Source organism: Panicum virgatum, chromosome 2K, assembly GCF_016808335.1.
Source record: "Panicum virgatum strain AP13 chromosome 2K, P.virgatum_v5, whole genome shotgun sequence".
Classification (NCBI taxonomy): Eukaryota; Viridiplantae; Streptophyta; class Magnoliopsida; order Poales; family Poaceae; genus Panicum; species Panicum virgatum.
Window position 1 is genome coordinate 20,467,988 of NC_053137.1, and position 19,532 is coordinate 20,487,519.

At 44.3% G+C, this 19,532-nt stretch overlaps 2 protein-coding genes across 3 annotated transcripts; one reads left to right on the forward strand and one right to left on the reverse strand.

Annotated features, from left to right (window-relative positions):
* The first annotated feature begins 2,717 nt into the window (after nucleotides 1–2,717).
* LOC120670902 lies at nucleotides 2,718–7,020 on the forward strand. The gene is made up of 4 exons (XM_039951096.1): nucleotides 2,718–3,029; nucleotides 3,853–4,153; nucleotides 4,565–4,681; nucleotides 4,772–7,020. Exons 2-4 carry the CDS (start codon nucleotides 3,863–3,865, stop codon nucleotides 6,614–6,616), a joined length of 2,253 nt encoding a protein of 750 aa, XP_039807030.1. The 5' UTR covers nucleotides 2,718–3,029; nucleotides 3,853–3,862; the 3' UTR covers nucleotides 6,617–7,020.
* Nucleotides 7,021–8,042: 1,022 nt separating this feature from the next.
* On the reverse strand, nucleotides 8,043–16,923 carry LOC120670894. Of its 2 annotated transcripts, XM_039951081.1 has the most exons (17): nucleotides 16,698–16,888; nucleotides 16,377–16,591; nucleotides 14,819–15,226; nucleotides 14,509–14,734; nucleotides 14,138–14,389; nucleotides 13,943–14,052; nucleotides 13,192–13,287; nucleotides 12,864–12,951; nucleotides 12,432–12,661; nucleotides 12,078–12,262; nucleotides 11,674–11,873; nucleotides 11,154–11,486; nucleotides 10,926–11,027; nucleotides 9,725–10,022; nucleotides 9,038–9,186; nucleotides 8,657–8,941; nucleotides 8,043–8,582 (listed from the first exon to the last, which is right to left on the reverse strand). In XM_039951081.1, the coding sequence occupies exons 3-17, from the start codon at nucleotides 15,127–15,129 to the stop codon at nucleotides 8,382–8,384; spliced, it is 3,066 nt and encodes a 1,021-aa protein (XP_039807015.1). In that variant the 5' UTR covers nucleotides 15,130–15,226; nucleotides 16,377–16,591; nucleotides 16,698–16,888; the 3' UTR covers nucleotides 8,043–8,381. The 2 variants fall into 2 exon arrangements, with proteins under 2 accessions (XP_039807015.1, XP_039807008.1); XM_039951074.1 differs by lacking the exon at nucleotides 16,377–16,591 and having other exon boundaries at nucleotides 16,698–16,923.
* Between the last annotated feature and the right edge of the window lie 2,609 nt (nucleotides 16,924–19,532).

Consider the following 19,532-nt stretch of genomic DNA (forward strand, 5'->3'; position numbering starts at 1 on the left):
AGGTTAGTATAGGTTTTATAGTTTTGTAGAGGTCACACTATTAAGAGGGGTTAAGGCCAAGTAACTTGAGCATGGACATGGTCAATCAAAAAAATGGATGCCCACATTGGTCACTCAGGTTCTTGGGAGCTCAAACAAGTGCTACTCAACTCATACCTCAAGCAAAGATGGATTTCATTCAAGACTCAAATCAAAACAGACAAAATCAGGAGAAAGTCTTATCACCGGTTTAACCGACGTCTTCAAGTTTCTATACGTCGGTTAAACGATGTCACTGAAGCATGGACACTGAGTACACCGGTTAAACCGACGATATTTGAAATTAACGTCGGTGCAGTTGTCCAGAACGTTGGTTTTCCATTGGTTTCTGAGCTTATACTCACCGGTTAAACCGACGATGGATTTGAGCTAACGTCGGTGTAGTTGTCCAGAGAGTTGGTTTTTCAGTTAATCATGGGACAGCTACATTCACCGGTTAAACCGATGATACATCGGTTAAATTGCCAGAGCAGTAACGGCTAGTTTTTCAAAAGGGCAGTTTACATTCATCGGTTAAACCGACGATGACTTTTGGAGGGCCGTCGGATTAACCGGTGTTGCGTACTTTTCTGGTAGCTTTTCTCCAACGGCTCTATCCACGTGAGCTGCCTATATATACCCCTCCAATGAGTCATTTACAGCCTCTTGACACTAGGCAACACTCATACACTCATTCTTTTGTTGAGAGCCACTTTGAGCTTCACATTCCACTCATTTGATTATTCAATCATCCAAGAAGCAAGGCTAAGGACTTGAGTAGGGAGAAGCTTGTGTGCATCTGTTCTTGGTGATCAGTTCTTGCTCAAGTGAAGGCCCTAGCTTGTTACTCTTGGTGATTGGCAACACCTAGGCGATCTTGGTGATTGAGGTGTTTCTTCCGGAGCTTGCCAAGTTGATTGTGGGAGCCCGGAGAAGATTGTACGTGGCTTGAGAGCTCCACCACGCCGGAATGGTGAACGGAGACTCTTAGTGAGCGCCCTCGACTCGGTGACTTGGGAGGTGACAAGACTCTTAGTGAGTGTCACAACGTGGATTAGGGGTGTGTGCCAACACATCGACACCACGGGAAAAAATCCGGTCGTCTCTTGCCCACTCTTTACTTTCAAGCACTTACTTTCATGCAATTATTCATGTGCTTGACCTTAGAGATCATAACTTAGCTCTACCTTACTTAGTTTCATACCTTGTTGTATCCTTTATAGCTTGTGTAGGTTGCTTAGTTAGCCGGTTGGTGAATTGAGACTTACTATTATTGCATAGATTAAGGTTGCTTTATTTTGATTTAGAAATTTGAAAATGACCCAATTCACCCCCCCCTCTTGGTACATCGATCCTTACAACGATCTTTGGGTTTTTTCGTATTGCAGTGATGGCTTTTGGTTTCTTCGGCTCCTCTCAGGTGTGTTGTGGGTGTGTTGTGGTGGAGAGATTATTTGTGTTAAAATTGATGGCTTCCATTTGTGCACAGGAAATTGGTAGAAAGCATAAATAGAAAGTCCTAGTGGATGGTGATGTGGAATAGAGTTAGAGTGTATATATTTTATAAATTACGACACGTGATTTGCTATAAGAGTATCTCCAACAGTACCCAATAAATATCTTCCAATAAAGTAGGTAGCAATAGGATATCTTAATACTACTTTCATAGATCGTTGGAGGAGATACTGTTACAGTCTCCAAATAATATTATTCTAATATAACTAACATATTCTGATAGCAGAAATCTCCCTTTATTTGAGAGAGTTGGATGAACTATTACAACAACCATTAATTATTGGGAAAAGGAGAGATTTTAGAAAACTTCTGGTGTATATCCTTTTTCCATGAAAGTTTGCTGGGATCTACTTGTCCACAATAATATACTTTTAAAAAAATTACAATAATACAATTTTTTGGAAGCAATTCATCCAGGACAAAACAAATTGAAAAGCCCATGGGCCGATCACTCCGTCTGCGCGGCCCGCCTCGGGGCATCAGCATGCCTCCTGCCTGCCTGTGCACGCGACGCCGCGCTCCGGGAAAGACCGCGAGCACGCGCGCCCGACACGAGTCAAGCGCGTCGCGAAACCTCGGCGCCTTCCGGATTCCTTGTTTTTTTTTTCATTTTAAGGGCCCGTTTAGTTCCCAAAAATTTTCACCCAAAAATTTTCACCTCCCCTTTAAACACATGTATGAAGCACTAAATGTAATTAAATAACAAAATTAATTACACAGTTTGGATGTACACGACGAGACGAATCTTTTGAGCCTAATTAGGGCATCATTAGACATAAGTGCTACAGTAACCCGCATGTGCTAATGATGCGGTCAAAGGCCTCAAAAGATTCGTCTTGCGGTTTCCAAGTGAGTTCTGAAATTAGTTTTTTAATTAGTGTTCGAAAAGCCCTCCCGACATCTAGTCAAACGCTGATGTGACACCCAAAATTTTTTTGTTTTGGGAACTAAACGCCCCCTAAGTATAAGTTTGAAAAAAAACAGTTGAAAAAATTTCTTTTTTCCGTGGAAGATGAGGAATCGACATCAAAAGTAATAAATAAATAAATTAAATTAAATATAAGAAAAGAGAATCGGATAGGAGTACATAACAAAAAAAAATCAAGAAAATATATATAACAAAAAAAAAGCCAAAAAAACGCCGGGCCCCACTCGAAGCCGAAGCGGTTGCGGAGCGCAGGTCCCGAAGCGCAATCCATCGAGAGAAATCCGGCCGCATCGCCGCCACCTTCCTCCAGTAGAAAAGCACAATCCATCGCCGTCCGCCCCCTACGCTTTCCTTCTTCCGCAGTCAATCCTAGTACTCCCTCCAGTCCGCCCCGCCGCCAGCAGAATCCATCTGCGCCGGAGCGCGCCGGTTGCTTTCGCCCGCCACCAGCCGCGCCCACCGCGACGGCGTCCGTCATTGGCGAGGAGGAGGAGGAGGAAACCCCAGCACGGGCGCGGGTTCATCGGCACCTCCACCACCCATCGCACGCACGCGCGATCCATATCAAGTGCGAACCCTCCCCTCCCTCCCTCACTCCGTCTACTTGCGCTAGCTCCTCGCTTTCCTTCGGTTACAGCCTTACAGGCACCAGCTCGATGGCGTTTCTCTCTCTCCCCGTTTTTTTTTAACTGCCATTTTTTTAGGGTTTAATATGATTGTTAGTTAGTTTCATGTGGTGCGCGCGCCGCGATCCCAGCTCCATCGCCGTGGTCCTGACCACAACCATTGCTCCCCTTCTTCCCTCTCCTTATTATTAGTTATTACCTGGTTCGCTGATTGCAGATTTATTCTGTGTGCTCGGGCATTGCAAGAATTTTTTTTAGTTTAGTATTAGTGTAGTCGGACCAACTTCCCGATTCCTTCCATCTCTTGGTGTGCATCACTTTTGTTCCTTCTGTACTCTTGTGGTCCACTTGGGTAGTTAATTTTCCCCCTTTTACTCGCCTTTCTTCATAATGCGATATTCTTCCTTTCGTCTTTTAAACACCGGGCTTATTCTGATTCGTTCCTTTTTGTAGTAATATGCTGTTGATTGCGTTCTATATATATACGAGCCTCTAGCCTGTATGAAGTAATTAATTGACATAAAGCTTAACCGCTGCCCGTCTTTGTAATGTGCGGTTGATTGCGTTCTATATACATACGAGTCTCTAGCCTGTATGAAGTAATTAATTGACATAAAGCTTAACCGCTGCCCATCTTTGTAATGTGCGTTTGATTGCGTTCTACATTTACATACGAGTCTCTAGCATGCACAACAACCAATACTGAACCAATTCATGTGCCAATTACAGCGTTTCTCACTCGTTTCACCTGTGTGCGTGTGCAAGGTCCACCGGAATGAAGCGTGAAGGGCCTGCGCTGTCGTTTAGGCAGGATGCAGTTGGGGACATGGCCGGAGCAATCTTCATGTCCAACACCCTCACAAGGGAGCAATGCTTCCAAGCGGGCATTTTCGGCCTGCCGTCGGAGTACGAACCCTTTGTCCGGAATGTTAGAGAAGGGATGCCTTTGTTTCTCTTTGACCATACTTTGCGCAATCTTTATGGAGTCTTTGAGGCTGCCTCCGACGGGGGCCTCAATATTAGCAATGCTGCATTTCGATCAACACAACGCTCGTATCCGGCACAGGTAATACACAACTAATATGTGCCTCTTGGTTAATCGTTGTCTTCTGACTTCAGATCTCTTTAAACTAGTTTTCCTTTTCTGAATACTCCTATATGTATGCACATCTACATGTGAGGGTGGCCGTGCTAAGTTGAACTTGCTAAGCTGAGAATAATGTAAGGTTTGTAGGACCAGGAACTGAACCTCCTGACATTACACTACATACCTTGGGTTTTTTCTTGTTATTACTAGTAGAATTGTAATGCACCTTTCATTTTTGTACACAGGACATATGAATAGACAACACCCAAATTGCCTTTACATTTTGTGACTTTTGCACATTATATCAGCTAACAAGCTTTAGAGCTCTGATGATTATATGATTAAGAAAAAAATATCCATGCGTTTTTGAGCCATTCTTTTTTCCCCTAGGTTCGCATCAATATTATATGGAAGTGCAGGCCACTAAGTGAAGATGAGTTTTCCCCTGCCATAGAAGACAACTACTATCTGCCAACAAAGTTCTACTTTGACCTTTCCTACGAGCAGGTCTGCTCTACTACCACTTTGTGCTATATAATGTTACAAATGTACCTTCTGATGGCACGTCTGACAATGGAAACTTCTACTGACTTGCAGGTTGTTCGGTTATATGAGTTGTTTGACAAGAGGAGGGTACAGCCCCCTATTCAAGAATATTCAAAAAATGAGAATTTGGAAACAACCCGCTCTAGCAAAAGGGGGCATGACAGAGAAAGCATGACTCCAGATGTTCCTCATTCTATTGATCAATCACGCCTTTTGGTTCCCAACATTTCAGAAGTTGTAAGAAGATATTCTACTGCTACAAGCATGCACACAGATTTACCACTTAGTGTTGAGACACACCCAAACATGTCCAAGCCCCTGGGAACAGAAATTGGAGCCCAAATTGCTTCTGCCCGCAGACACCATGACCAGATTGAATTCCAATCTCAGAGTGAGCTTTTCCCAGCTGCTGTTATGACCGATGCTGTTTCAACTCAAGTATCTGCACCTTGCTCTCAAACTTCTAGGCCCTACCATTTGGTTGCGAAGCAGCCATATCCATTACCACAAGACTATGCACAAAATATCTTGCGTTCTGGATGTACAACTCAGGACCCAGCTGAAGGAGCTAAATTTATTGCAAATCAGGCATACCCATTATCTAGTGGTTATTTGTACAGTGGCTCGTTAACTTCTGGATATGCAACTCTGAATTCAACTTACAATGGAAGGAATCATTTGAATCCATCTTTTGCTCCACATGACTGTTCATATCCTGGTTTGTCTCTGTCAAATCTACGAAGTAACTCTGACTATCAAGTTCATTGTGACATTTGCCTTAACCAAGGACGCTCCAGGGCACATAATAGCGGCACATATGAATGTGAGCGGCAGTGTTTCAGTGAAGGAGAAGCTCCAACGCCGGCAAAACTGAGCCTACAGTGTATTCCCACATACACTGAAGTTCTTGAACGTGATGGAAAAACAGTACCAGCCATTGATCAGAAAAGGAATTATGCTGATTACATTCAGGTCCCTTACTGTGATGTAGACTTTGCAAATGATATTGTTGATCCACGGCCTACACAGCATAATATAAGAGCTGAAAACAACACAAAGAATTGGTGTAGCCCTCCACAACGAAGTGTTTTTTCTCGCTTAACACTGAACAAGCAACTGTCTTGCCAAGAGTCCACAGGTCCTACGCTCAACCAATTGGTTTCTTCTCTTTCTCAGAAGACAGAACATTGGAGTCACAAGAATAAACCAATTGCAGATGGTCTTGTTATACAGTTGATCGGGGAGAAGGCTATGGACTGTTCTCATAAAGAGCTGAACCTGCCAAGTCGACTAGAGCTGGGAGAAGAAAGCATGGGACCACAAGTTCCTTTCTACAACTTTAGGAGGCGAAGTGAAGTGGGGAAGGCGGATGCAAACTTGGGAAAGGAAATCAGTGGGAAAGTGAAGAGAAGAAAGCTTGTGCGCCCTTCCTTCGAAGAAAACAATGCTTCTACAAATGTTGGAGAAGAGCTTAAAGGAAACTGTACAGAAGACAGGAAACAAAACCACCTGGACATTTGTGGAAACCATTTTGGCATTGACCTTAACATGCCGATTCCTTCAGTAGATAGTTATCCTGTGGAGGAGGATAACAGAATGGCAGTGTGTCCTAGTGTTATCAAGGTACTGCATGAAATAGAAACAAACAAGCTAAACTCAGATGTGATGGAGACAGCAAAAGAACAAGATCCGTCCAGTACATCCGCACAAAAGATTTCAATCGATCTTATTGTTGCTGAGTTGAATTCAATGGATGAATCGAAACTGCAAACAATTCTTGATCAGGCTTCCTTGTTGCTGCAAACACTCGGTGAGCTCAAAAGTGGGAAGCCTAACAACACTGAAGGGGCTAGGTCAAGCGTTTCCAGTGAAGACAGGAAAGTAAACATGGCGTAAACTCTGATGGGGGACGCCAAATCTGGGTACAATTTACGGTGACAACAAAAAAGGGTGGTGCCCATCTTGATTAGAATATCTATGCTAGCACAAGATTAAGTTTATACGGGCAATTAGTGCCCGTTATGTAGTGGAGGTTTATCTTTGCCATGAAGTAATTTTGGGGGATATGGCATATTTCTGGAAGGGTGACTGCTACTACAATAACTACCACGTATCATAGAAGTTTAGGACTTAAATTTGGCCAAAGACGATGGCATCCATGTTACCATGGAATCCAGTTAATATGTAAATTACTATTCATGTGATGTCATGATAAGCCTGGGATGTCGAAACAAGGTAACTGATTGGCAGGCTGATGCAGGTAGTCCTGGTAGCAGTCTTTGGTGTATCTTCTGACGGCATTTGGAACGAAACAGGCTTCTGGTCAAACTTAGATGTGATACTGTATTTTCTTCCTGATACATGTCAAAAGCAGGAGGCCTGCTAGATTTTATAGGAGTATCAAGAAGCAGAAGATTTACAAGGCTACTGCTGCTGCACGATTATGATCTGATCAGATCTTGGAAGCTCGCGGGGGGACATTTTCTTGGCAAATCGGAAACATTAAAAACCAACCCATTTCTGGAACTTCTAACTGAAACATAAATTAGCAGGTGAAGCAAAATGGTAGGAGTCTAAACAATCACATTCTGGTGAGCAATAGATTTGCCATATACAGTTCCAGCCTCCAACGTTCCAAGGAAAAAGATAAATCAAAGAACAGCTACAGGAGTCCGAGGCATTTTCTAAGGATCAAGCTGACACAACCTTGGCTCATGCTCTAAGATTAAATGTACAGGATAAAAAGGGCAAAGATCCACCTAAAGAGAAACATGATGGCAGAAAGATCTATCTTGTACGTGAATGGTCTGGTATCCAGACCAAAGCCGCACCAAGCTAATTGCAAAATATTCTCACCGTTCCCCACCACACCAGTCTGCATGCTTCAAACACTGAGCCAAATTAATCTGCCAGTGATTTGACACCAAAACCGAACTGGACTCTTTATGGTTTCCAACCCATTATCTAATCATAGCTGCTGAGAACAAAGACGAATCAAAACATACATCAAAAACTTTCTTCAACAGAGGACATAGAGCTCGTAGGCATTCTTGAACAGCTCTTGGCTGGAGATGCCGGCAGCAACGAGATGACAAGCGCATGAAAAAATTGAGCAAGGAGTCGAGTATCATTTTCCACTGGACCATAACCGACCACAATGAGAACCAGACTGTTAGAACCAGTTGCGATCCAAACCATTACCAGCTTAATGCAAACATTTTTTTTACCTTTTCTGTATGTGCGTGTCTTTCCTGTGGCTTTGGCGCCGTCTGCTACTACAGTTTAGCGACAAGAAGTCCCTGATACTTTTTTACAGATGATGTGCAAATGAACACCGTTCAAACTTTGCTGAATACACTTTGTTCTTGCATTACTGCTGCTTAGCAGCTCACATATTCGGACATAACTTCTTAGCTCAGCATTATATCTGATCAGGCCCACTGCGCATGACAAAAGCGAAATTGACATCATCGCTAGTGGGCCAATGTCACAGCAGATGTACAACATTTGAATATTATCTCGTGGAGATTTGGCCTTCGTTTTCTTCTACCTATTTCTCCTATCCTACGTCAGAGGACATCTTGTGCTACTGTACAGCTGCTCCGAGGAGAGACAACAAGATGACTCAACTGTATGTACATCACAGTCCACAGCATCCTCATCATCTGACAGAGCCTCCTGGAGTTGTAGGACTTGGGGGCGTCCGTGGGATGACGAACCGATCAATAATACGCACCGTGTTAATCGGGTCGAGGCCTGAGGCAGACCTCCATTTGCTTGGGAACTTCCTGGTGTAGCTCATCTGGAATGGCTGCTTGGGTTCCATATCCCAGTCTGGATCTAGCATCCAATCTTTTGGCACCTGATTCATTCACAGTATTGAGCTATTTATGACAATACACGGCTGTTTCTATTAAAAAAAAATTGAAGTCTTACCTTGTCTACAGCCAGGGTGAAGACCTCAAGGTCTCCATTCTTCTTGATGTGGAACCGTGTGAACGCCTTATAATTTGCTATGCGCAGTGAAGAGAAGGCCTCATCGAAATGGATATGGAACCAGTTTATGCATACATATAAGTAGCTCCCAAACACCAGTGATACAACAGGTGTCGACAGCACCCAGAAGTACAGAAAAACACAGACGTAGTAGATGATGGCACCTCCCCGGGGAAGGGACTCTATTCCTTTTCTGCAAATTGTGCTTCTTGTTACCGCCATGACCTGTAGAGGGAGTATATGGCAGATAACAGTACCAACCATCAGAAAGGATCTCATTGTAGTTTACAAAGATGAAAGATTACAAAGATGAAAGAATACCTCTGGGACGTCAAATGCGGACATGAGGTACTTAATACATGCAGGGTAAAGCCCAAAGGTCCAATGCTCAAGACGAGCGCGAAGTCCTGTGGGATCAGGGAAATGCTCGCTTTCCACTTTGCGATACCATTTGTAAAGGGTATGGTAGCCTGAGAACAAGTACAAGAACAAACTTTTTTATAAATTGTGGATGAAGATGGGAACATAATAACACATGAGGCCACCACAAAGAATATACAGTTGATGCAAACTATTACACTATCCGGAGGATATAAGGACAGGTGATGAAAAGAAGGATCAGCCATTACTATCATCTTGCTCTCCTCCTCATTGTGGCCAAGATTTTTTAGACAAAAAAATGTTTATTAATGTGAGAATCAACGCTGCAGTTAGCAATGAAGCTAGATGTGCATGGGCATCAATAATGAATCATTTTCTCGGGATGGGCACTGCCAATTAATGATAACACATCACTATTTTTTCAATGGAATGGCAGATGCACTGGAACAATACTTGTGGATCACTGTGGACCTGCAGTGTTAAAGAATATGACTGGAATGGAAGTAACTTGCGCGCCTCGTACACTATCATCTTATATTTGGGATGCAAGGTCACAAGGGTTCGAGCAGAGGATATAGCATGTTTCATCAAGTGTGATGCACGTGAAAAGAAAAAAAATGAACCAACCTGACGTTGCTAATAGATGGTTGCGGATGCAGATTTCAATAGCTAATTCCAGAAGTAGCATCAGTAGCACTGCCGAAGTTATATGAGCAGCAGCATGAAGAAAACCAAGCAAAGCACGTCTCCTACGTGACAGTTTTGTGGGTACAAAGAAAAATGATACCATCAGTAAGGTGACAACACCAGCTAGGGATACATAAGACCGCTCTAGAATCTCAAAAATAGCATTCCACATTGCAATGAAGAAACCATTGACACGACCAGCCCAGGAGTCTTCATGTAAGATGCGAAACGAGTCACACTGCATAGCACAACATATTGCATCAGGCCGCAAATAGAAGTAACTGAATCAGTGTACATTAGTGCTTGTGCAATATACATTGATTAGTAATGTAGTCTATTGCTACTTTCTTTTCATTATATGATATTTGCAAATTCCCTAATTGGACAAGAAGAATATAACCCCATTTGTTGGTTCACAGAAACTTGTGAGAGGGTAGAAAATTTAGTCCACTTGTACGCCAAAAAAAAATTATAACTGTTAGAGGATAATGTATGGCTGTGCTTGGGTTGGCCAATCAGGGCCCATGGCGCCTGGCCGCACCATCCTTCCTGGATGTGTGCACCGGCCCTAGGTTAGGTGCATCCGGTGCTCTCTGTGTACATGGCAAGGTTCCCTTGATTGATGGTATTCTATAAACCATTATGGTTCCTTGCCTATATATGTAACCGGCTATTGCCCCTTGGAATGCATCTACAATTCCTGGCCATTCCTGGCCATACTCTCCTTCAATAACATTGTATAAATCTTATTAGAAATGTGTCTACAAAGTCTCAGAATCTGTCTAAACTCTCTAAAACACCCTTCAAGACAGGAGGATGAGCTGGCTGGTCCTATGAAAACATCACCACTGATTACAGGATGGCAAGAATTATCACAGCCCTTAGGCATTCTGTTATTTGCCATCCTTAGTGTCAATTCTTGGTAGCAGTCATAATCATAGATGAACTTGTACCACCAAGAAGAAAGGGACCAAGAATTAATACATAGGATAACACCATTTCTCATGAATTTTAGAATTTAGCATTGTGAGTGTGAAAACCAAATGAACTTTTAGGCTTTTACTTAACCTAAGAAGGGCCAGTCTTCTACCAAGAACTGCACAGTTCATAAAGAGCAAATTTATCTGTTTTTTTTCCTCACCTGTGGAAACATTGAGAAAACCAGTACGAAGTACACAAAACCACCAATAACATCAAATTGCCAATTTTTCCTTCGAAACTTCAAAATGTTACCAAGCGCAATCTGGAGAGACAAACAATTAAGGAAAAGGTCACTTGGCAACACAAAACCCTCAAAAAACATGACCAATCAAATGCTACACTGAAATGAACTAATAATAAGGTATAAAAATGACGGAGTAAATCTTACCTTGCTAGAATCATTATAAGAAGGATATGTAGATTTTGTTTCATACTTGTTCCCATAAAATACTCTGAAGTTCTCAAAGACATGTGTTGGATGCAAAAAGGCCCCACCACATCCATTTACAAGTAAGTGCTGTACATGAACTGGTTCTTTTGACTCGACACAAGAATGTCGCATATAATGGTGCAGGTCTCCAGCCATCCGCAGTTTGCATCTCCCCCTGAGGTACTCCTGTATTAAATATGCAACGTTCGCTCCAGTTTTATCACCCCAGTACCAATCAAGGAGCCAGTTTGGTTCATGGGTTATAACAATAACAGAATCACTTTCACCGACCTGCATACTTCCATGGTAAATATCAGGTCACTAAAAAACATGTCCTGTAAAATCTTCAATGTTTTCTGCTTATGATGAAAAGATCTTCTAGCAACGTGTTACTATGAACCATCAAATTTAAAATAAAAGACAGCGCCTATCACAAAAACAAGTTGCTGACCAAATGAATATCAGACAACGAAATTACCTTCTGTCTACATAACTCGGCAAAAAACTTAAACTGGTAGACATCAATGTCGCCATGAAGAGCTTGGTCAAGGCCAAAAACCCACCAGCCATTGGGAAGCCTCAATGCAAAATAACTCTTCTTCTGAGGTAGGAACCACCCACCCAACCAACTCTTATGACAGATATACCTCATGAATGTGTTTAGTCCATCAAACCAATCTGTTCATAGCCGTGTAGGTTCAGTCACTCCGATTGTTTGAAACATCAATCCACAATGATAAATTTTGGAAAATATTTTTGACATCTCCATGTTAACAAATCATTGGCATAATATATTCAGAAATAGGCAAACGAGAAAACACATAAACAAGCATCATTGCACACGATTATATGGTATGCTTTTATACAGATGGCGATAATTACCATGGTTTCCGGGGATCATAAAACATTGTGGTCCACGATATCGCCTGAGCTCAGAAACTCCAAGAGGAAGTTCAGGTTTCTCCAGTGCTATATGTTCAGGCTTATACCAAGCAGGAGGCTGGAGAGCATACTCAAAAGGGCAGAAAAAACGCCGTTCATACGAAAATGAGGATGGATTTGGATATCTGTAGATATAAGCAAGGGAGACTCCCATCATATAGGTAAACGAAATAATAATGGAATCTAAAGTAGCAAAATATTAATATAGCATAGCTTGAATGTCAACTTGTCAAATGTCAAAAACTAAATGAGTATTTACTGGTTATTTAGACTCAGTTCTAATGAGAAACATACGCAAGGTCTCCACCAATCAGTAGCAGCTGTCCACGGGGAAATGTTAGCCTTAAATCATCAGATTTTATGACTAACGAAGGTTGAGCAAGCAATCGTGCCACAGCATATGTAGAGTTACCACCATCGCCAGTATCTGCAATGAAGTCAAACCAAAGCTCATCTTTTTCATCAAGATGATCGTACAAAAGGTCGTGGCTGTTAGCTTCATCAGGAGTTTTACTCATAGCAGCCTGGTCAAGGTTAGGAAAAAAAACTGTCAATAACTGCCTTAGGACAACCATAGACTCAACCTGCTAGAGTAAAAATAAACCCAATTTGCAAAGCAAAGTCAGTAGTGATTTTAAATCACTATATTATGCGCCTATCAGGGAAAGATGCACAAGCAGAAACCAAGGAAAACAGGCACAGCATGGATGCGAAGAATTGATGTACCTGCATCATACGCATGTCAAATCTCCCAACAAAGAGAGTCACAGATATCATGAGGTCGAAGACAGTTTTAAATAAATCAGTTGATGTCCTGCAGAACAAAATTACCAACTTGTAAGTAACTTCTTCCATATCAAAGTGCAGTATAAGAACATATGTACTCCCTCCATTCCAAATTGTAGGTCGTTTTGGCAAATCTAGATACATAGCTTTTGCTATGCACCTAGATATGTGTTATGTCTAGATACATAGCAAAACTATGCATCTAGATTTGCCAAAATGACCTACAATTTGGAAGGGAGAGAGTATTAACTAATAAGTAATAACATACCCAGAGTACCAAGGAACCATGTCCTCAAAATCTGGTTTCAACTGCTTCTTCAATTTCTCATACTCCGAAACTGTCAAAGGATGAGTTAAAGCCCATCTGCACATCAAATCAGAGAGAGAAATGTGAAACGACCCCAAAATTAAACCAACCAAAAATATATTTCAGCTTCTGTTACTCAACAGAAATTATATGGTTACACGCTAAATAATTTGTGCGTGCCTAGTCACCTCTTTAACAACAATACACTTGACAACTAAGGTGATACAATGATAGGTACCACTTGCAAAGGACCCTAATTTATGATGTAATAACTTGGGAATCACTGTAAATATGATTTCACACATTTGGTTATCTCCTTGATTACATTAGTATGCACACATGCATAGACAGTGCAACTAGGTTGAGTGCTACCGTGTGCAGAATACCCTAGGTTGAGTGCATCATAATGTTATTGCACCATAAACAGATATACTGTTCTAAAGCATTCATAATGTAACTGATAGGTGAATCAATGCTTTCAGTATTTCCCAAGTTCCAGTAAGCTGAATCAATGCTTTCAGTATTTCCCAAGTTTCAGTAGTTTGAGTGCATCATAATGTTATTGCACCATAAACAGATATACTGTTCTAAAGCATTCATAATGTAAGCTGAATCAATGCTTTCAGTATTTCCCAAGTTCCAGTAAGAATTCTTCAAAAAATTGCTTTTTATGGAAATGGGGAAGGCTCAAGTGCTCAGAGAGTTGACATACCCTGTTGAACGCTCTACGACATAATTGGCAATGTAAAGACCAATAAATGTAGCCCACAAAGAGTAGACTGGTGAAATTTCATTGGAGGACCCAGATCCATTGGAAGACAACTGGAGCAGACAGACAAGAATAAACTTAAAACGAAAGAATGAATATAATTATGTAAAGGCAGACAAGAAGTATAATAATACTGACTTCTCCATAAATGGCCCATTTAGAGAGAAGAGGGTAATCACTAGCAGAACCAACTGGAGCAAACCAGGAGGAGCAAATCTGCTCTTTAAATTTATGCATACGTAATAGCCTTGAAATCAGTGTGTTGTCATCATGTTTTGTCCAAAGTGAGAATGCAATCCAGCTAGCAGTTCTACGGTCAATAGATTTGTCTCTTGTAACAGTCCTGTTACCACAGTGGCTGTAAAACACACAGCAAGCTATGCTTATAACCTGCAATAAGATAAAAGATATATTAAAAAATGTAAACTAAAATAAACATAACGCAAAGGTAACTAAGAAAAGATAAGTGAAAAGGAAGATACATAAACCAATGTCACCATGGAACTTACCGCACAGTTTTGTATTATAGTAAGCAGCTCTGGCTTTTTCTCAGCCATACGAGACACAAGACCCAAATACCAAAGTCCAAGAAATATGATGTGGAAGACCATCAAGAAAATTAGAGAAGAGATATAAATTGTGAGGAAGAGGGAAAGATTCATCCTCAAATCCAAGCCCATTGACTGAAAACTGGGCAGATGGTATAGTGCTGCCAAGAATATCCAAGCGATATACCTACATTCAGAAACAACTTCAGATAACCAAACATCTTGTTTTACTTAAACAGTACTAGTTCACATACCAGAGGTTAATGCTTACCATCGGTTGAAGTTTGAATAGTTCGGTTTGAAGGTCTTCCTAATAAAAGGTGATGAGAAGAAATAGAAGAAGCCAATTAAACAAGCATACATGGACCACCATTTAAAATTCTTGTCCAACTTCATGATAAGGTTTTGCATGTTATCCGAGGAAATGAAGAAAACCCAACAAGCAAACACAGCAATCATGAAATGTCTTGAGTGCTCATGCGGGTATGGATATCTATGAGTCAGGATGTTCCTCATCCTCTCCATTTTGAGGGATTCAATCAGACGGCCAGAAGGCTGCTTACGGAGTTTTTCTTTACCCATAAAAATATTGCATCCCAAGTCAGTGATTCATGTTCCTACTCGGGAAACCATTAGTGTACTTTATCTCTTGAGAAACGTCTCAGATTTGTGACCAGATCTGCATAATGAAATAATTAAGATGTCTGCCTTCATCTGACAGAATAGGATAGCGAAAAATGAAAAAAAATGCAATCGATAAATTCACAAAGGCATGGCAAACAAAGCATGTAGAACAGAAATATAAAAATTCACTACAGGAAGAAAAAACAAACAGCCAAACATCGATGAGAAAATAAACTGAATTTTAGTATGCTGAATCCCTTTCTACTAACACAGAAAAACATATTGGATTCTGGTGCTTGAAATTGACTTGGAATCCAATTGATACTGCTTGTACCATGAACACACAAGCATCACATTTCAGAATTTATCTCACTTGCTATTTGCTAAGCATTTTGACACAATCATCCATTCATTTAGCCATCAGAGCTACATTGTCTGTCTATTGTCGCTCACCACTCCCAATAAAATAAATGCCACTCACACAACAAGACAGAAGAATGTTGTAACTCAGTGCGTGGTCAGATACGGCTAGAAGGATGCAGGGTACATTTGCAAATGTTGAAACTCACAAAACTAAATCATTATGTAGTCAGAGTATATATCCTAAAAGACGCGCACCCCATGCTACATCATCAAAGATGGGAAATTAACAAAATAATGCAAGCAAACAACTATAGGTAGAAAAACAGACGAAGCAGACAAAGCAATCAACAGACCGCAAGGTAATGGGGCAATCATTGCAACAAACAAAATGGAAAGGAAAACCTACTCATAACCGCTTATTCACAGCATGACAAACAAGCTAGCTAGCTGCAGCTGAAACTTGGCACAATACCTCATCAGTACTAGAACCCCTGACAGTGCCAAACAGGTAAACTGAACTAAGAACTGAAAGCCCGAAACCACCCATTCTCTATTAAGACGCAGTTCATGGAACAAAGCAAAGCCCAAAATTCTCGGAAACAAAGGAGATGAACAAACCAATCTGCCAATTCGAAAACATCACCAAAAGGAACAGTTCCACCCGTTGACAGCACAAAATCGCATGACTTAGGGAATTTCAAGCGGATAGAGGACAAATTTGACCGCACGCGCGGATTTGACAACGAACTGGACAGATGTTTTTTTAAGAAAAATGTATGCGCTTTATGAAATATACGATTTCGATATACGGGACGGCGCGCGCAGAAGCACAAAGATCGCACCTTTGCCTCGAAATTCGCCCAAGGAGCCGAGATTTCCAGATTCCGGAACAACACAATTATCAAGAAAGCGGGACCAGTGAACAAGATTTTGTAGATGGAAAAAAGAAGAGGAATGGGGGGGGGCAGAATTAGGGAACTGAAGCTTGAGAGAAGGAGCTGCGCTGCGCTCGCAGCCCCGGAACCGCCCCCAAGATCCGCACCAACCCGTCCCGTCCCTACGAGGGCGCCGGCGAAGAAACACCACGGAATTGCGACACGAAACGGAACCGGTGATTGGAATTAATAAAGCTTGGAGAAACCAAGTGGGCTGGAGACACCAACCTGGGGGCGCGGCCGCGGGTTGCTTCCCGGGGCAAGAAAGAGGAGGGGTTTCCCGTTCCGCAGCGAAATTCTGCTCGAATCTCCCACCGAATCCGCTGCTGCTCCCTCCTCGTCTGGGGGAGAGGCGGAGGCGGACGGAGGAGCTGGTAACTGACACGAAATGGCAAGGGGAAGAAATTTAAAATGCTCGTGGTTGGTCCTCGACTCCTTGGCGCATGTGTGCCTTGTGGTTTTGGTGCGGTCCAACGAGCACGAAGCCACGAACCGAGAGCGAGAGGGACAGACCGCCACGGAGGGTTGGTGCTTCGGTCGGTCAGCTGCGGTTTGCGGGAAAGATTCCGAGGCTTTTGCCATTTTGCGATCTGGACCTCGACGCCGCTGGCACATTCGCTTCTTGGCCAAGCATGATGCGGGTCGCCTCGGTTGGGGAGGCGGTCGCGGAGACGTCGGCTCGCACTAACCGTGGGTTGCGTTGCTTTCGCGCCTGGATTTGCCCATGCCATGTTTACAGGTGTGCCAGCAGCAGCACGCTGGGCGGGCGCTTTTGCATGGGTCAGCTGTGCAGCGACACATATGAGCCTGAGACGCCACGCGGCGAAGGGCTGCTGCTGGGAACGCGCACGACGGTGCTGGCGCCCTGGCGGACTCCACCGGCGGGCGCTACGGGGAAGACGGTAGTGTTCCCATGGTGCTCGATCAACCACGCGTCCCCGCCGCCTTTCGTCTCCGTGTTCCCTGGTCTCACGCGCCGCCAAGAGACTGCGTGTGGGGAAGGGGATGTCATTGCCTACCACATAGTCCACCTGTCAGATGGTGCGGAAAAATTATGTGATTAGAGCTCGCGACATCGCCAAGCTCACTATTCATCTTTCCCGGCGAGCTGGATAGGGGAGAGAGGGTTGCCGAGGTGCTGGTTGTCACCGGCGGTCTTAGAAGAGGGGGGAGGGGTGGAAGGGACGACCGGCGGTGGTGGCGGATTATAGGCGCCTGCGATTGACCAGGGCAGCGGTTTGACAGCCGGTGCGCTAGGAACCGAACGGGGCAGCGGGGCTTCACTAGGTAGTGGACCTGGTGTACAGGAGCCGTGGAGACCGAGAAGATGGTAGCAGCGGGTGCGAGCGGCGCGAGCACTCCTCAACGATGCTTTAGCTCGCACTCGTGTGAGCCAGGAATAGACAGCCTCAGATGGTGCTACCCGTTGTGTACGTGTCGTTGCGTCGCATCTCCGCTCTCCTCTTCCCTTGCACCAGAGAGGAAAGGGAGGAGTGGGATTGGGATGCCATTGCCTACCACATAGTCCACCCGTCAGATGGTGCGGAAAAATTATGTGATTAGAGTTCGCGACATCGCCGAGGTCACTATTCATCTTTCCCAGCGAGCTGGATAGGGGAGAGAGGGTTGCCGGGACGCCAGTTGTCACCGGCAGCCTTAGAAGAAGGGAAAGGGGTGGAAGGGACGATCGGCGGTGGTGGCGGGTTATAGGCGCCGGCGGTGGTGGCGGGTTATACGGCGGTGGTGGCAGGTTATGGGAGCCGGTGATCGACCGGGGCGGTGGTTTGATAGTCAATGGGCTAAGAACCGGATAGGGCAGTGGAGTTTCTCGGACGGGGTATCATTGGGCAGTGGATCTGGTGCACGGGAGCCGCCGGAGACCGAGAAGATGGTAGCAGCGGGCGGCGCGAGCACTCTTCAATGATGCTTCAGCTCGCACTCGCGTGAGCTAGGAATAGACAGCCTCAGATGGTGCTACCTGCTATGCACGTGTCGTTGCGCCGCAGCTCTGCTTGCCTCTTCCCTTGCGCCGCAACTCCGTTGGCCCGTTGAAGCAATGAAGCATCGTGGCTACAGCGCCGTCACAAGCAAAATATTTTAACTAATGCATTGTCGCCGTCCAGAGATGAACAATGGGAATGGTGAGGAGTGGATTCAGAAGTAGCTCGGTTGAGCGATGGTGGATCAAGTCGCATGGGGTGCGGCCGGCAAGCGTTGGCGGCTGACTAGTGGGGTTTATGGTGTTCCTAAGGGCATGTTCTTCCTAAATTGTTGTTGGTACCCTGTAACTGGGGTACCCACTCCTACTGTGCCAAGACTCGCTTAGTTATCCGTAACTACGCCGTAAGGAGCTGAGCAGCTGGACCCCTGGGGTCTGACTCCATCTCACCGGACCAACGATCCCGGACCTGCTTCCCGCTCGGGGACGGGTCTGGTGTCACCACGTGTCCCAGAGGTGGAAATGCTCAGCACCTGTGGCCGCAGACCCGGACCCCCGCAGGTGGGTCCGGGACCTCCACGAGCCATCCGGACTCCCGCAGATGGGTCCGAGACCTCCACGTGCCTATCCGGACTCCCGTGAGCTCTCGGCTCAGCTAGCTGCTCGGGTGGGGTCCGGAGCCGCCACGTGTCACGTAGACGCGGGCGCAAGCCTTCCGCTGAAAGCTCCCTCACACACCCGCATTAAGTGCGAGTGGTTGAGGCGGGCTCTGCTGCCTCTGGGCACGGGGCAGTTTTTGTCAGTCCACACTGTGGATCGCCAATTACCGAGGTGGCTCGTTAGTTACCAAGGCAAGCATTAAAGACTCAGTGCCGCGCGCATGGGCGACGGATCATGATGACCAGCTACTGACTGGAGTAACAGTGCACGCTGCTACAGTGGACTGAGTCAGTAGTTCGGCGCTTCATCATGACCTCGACGCGCGGCTGCAGAGGCTAGACTCTACTCCGACAGGACAGCTCAAGATCATCCCTGGTCAGAAGCTACGCACGGAAACCGACGACAAGATCTCCGGATCTGAGGCATTGAAGGCCAAAGTATAGTTTATCATACATCGCCGGGCC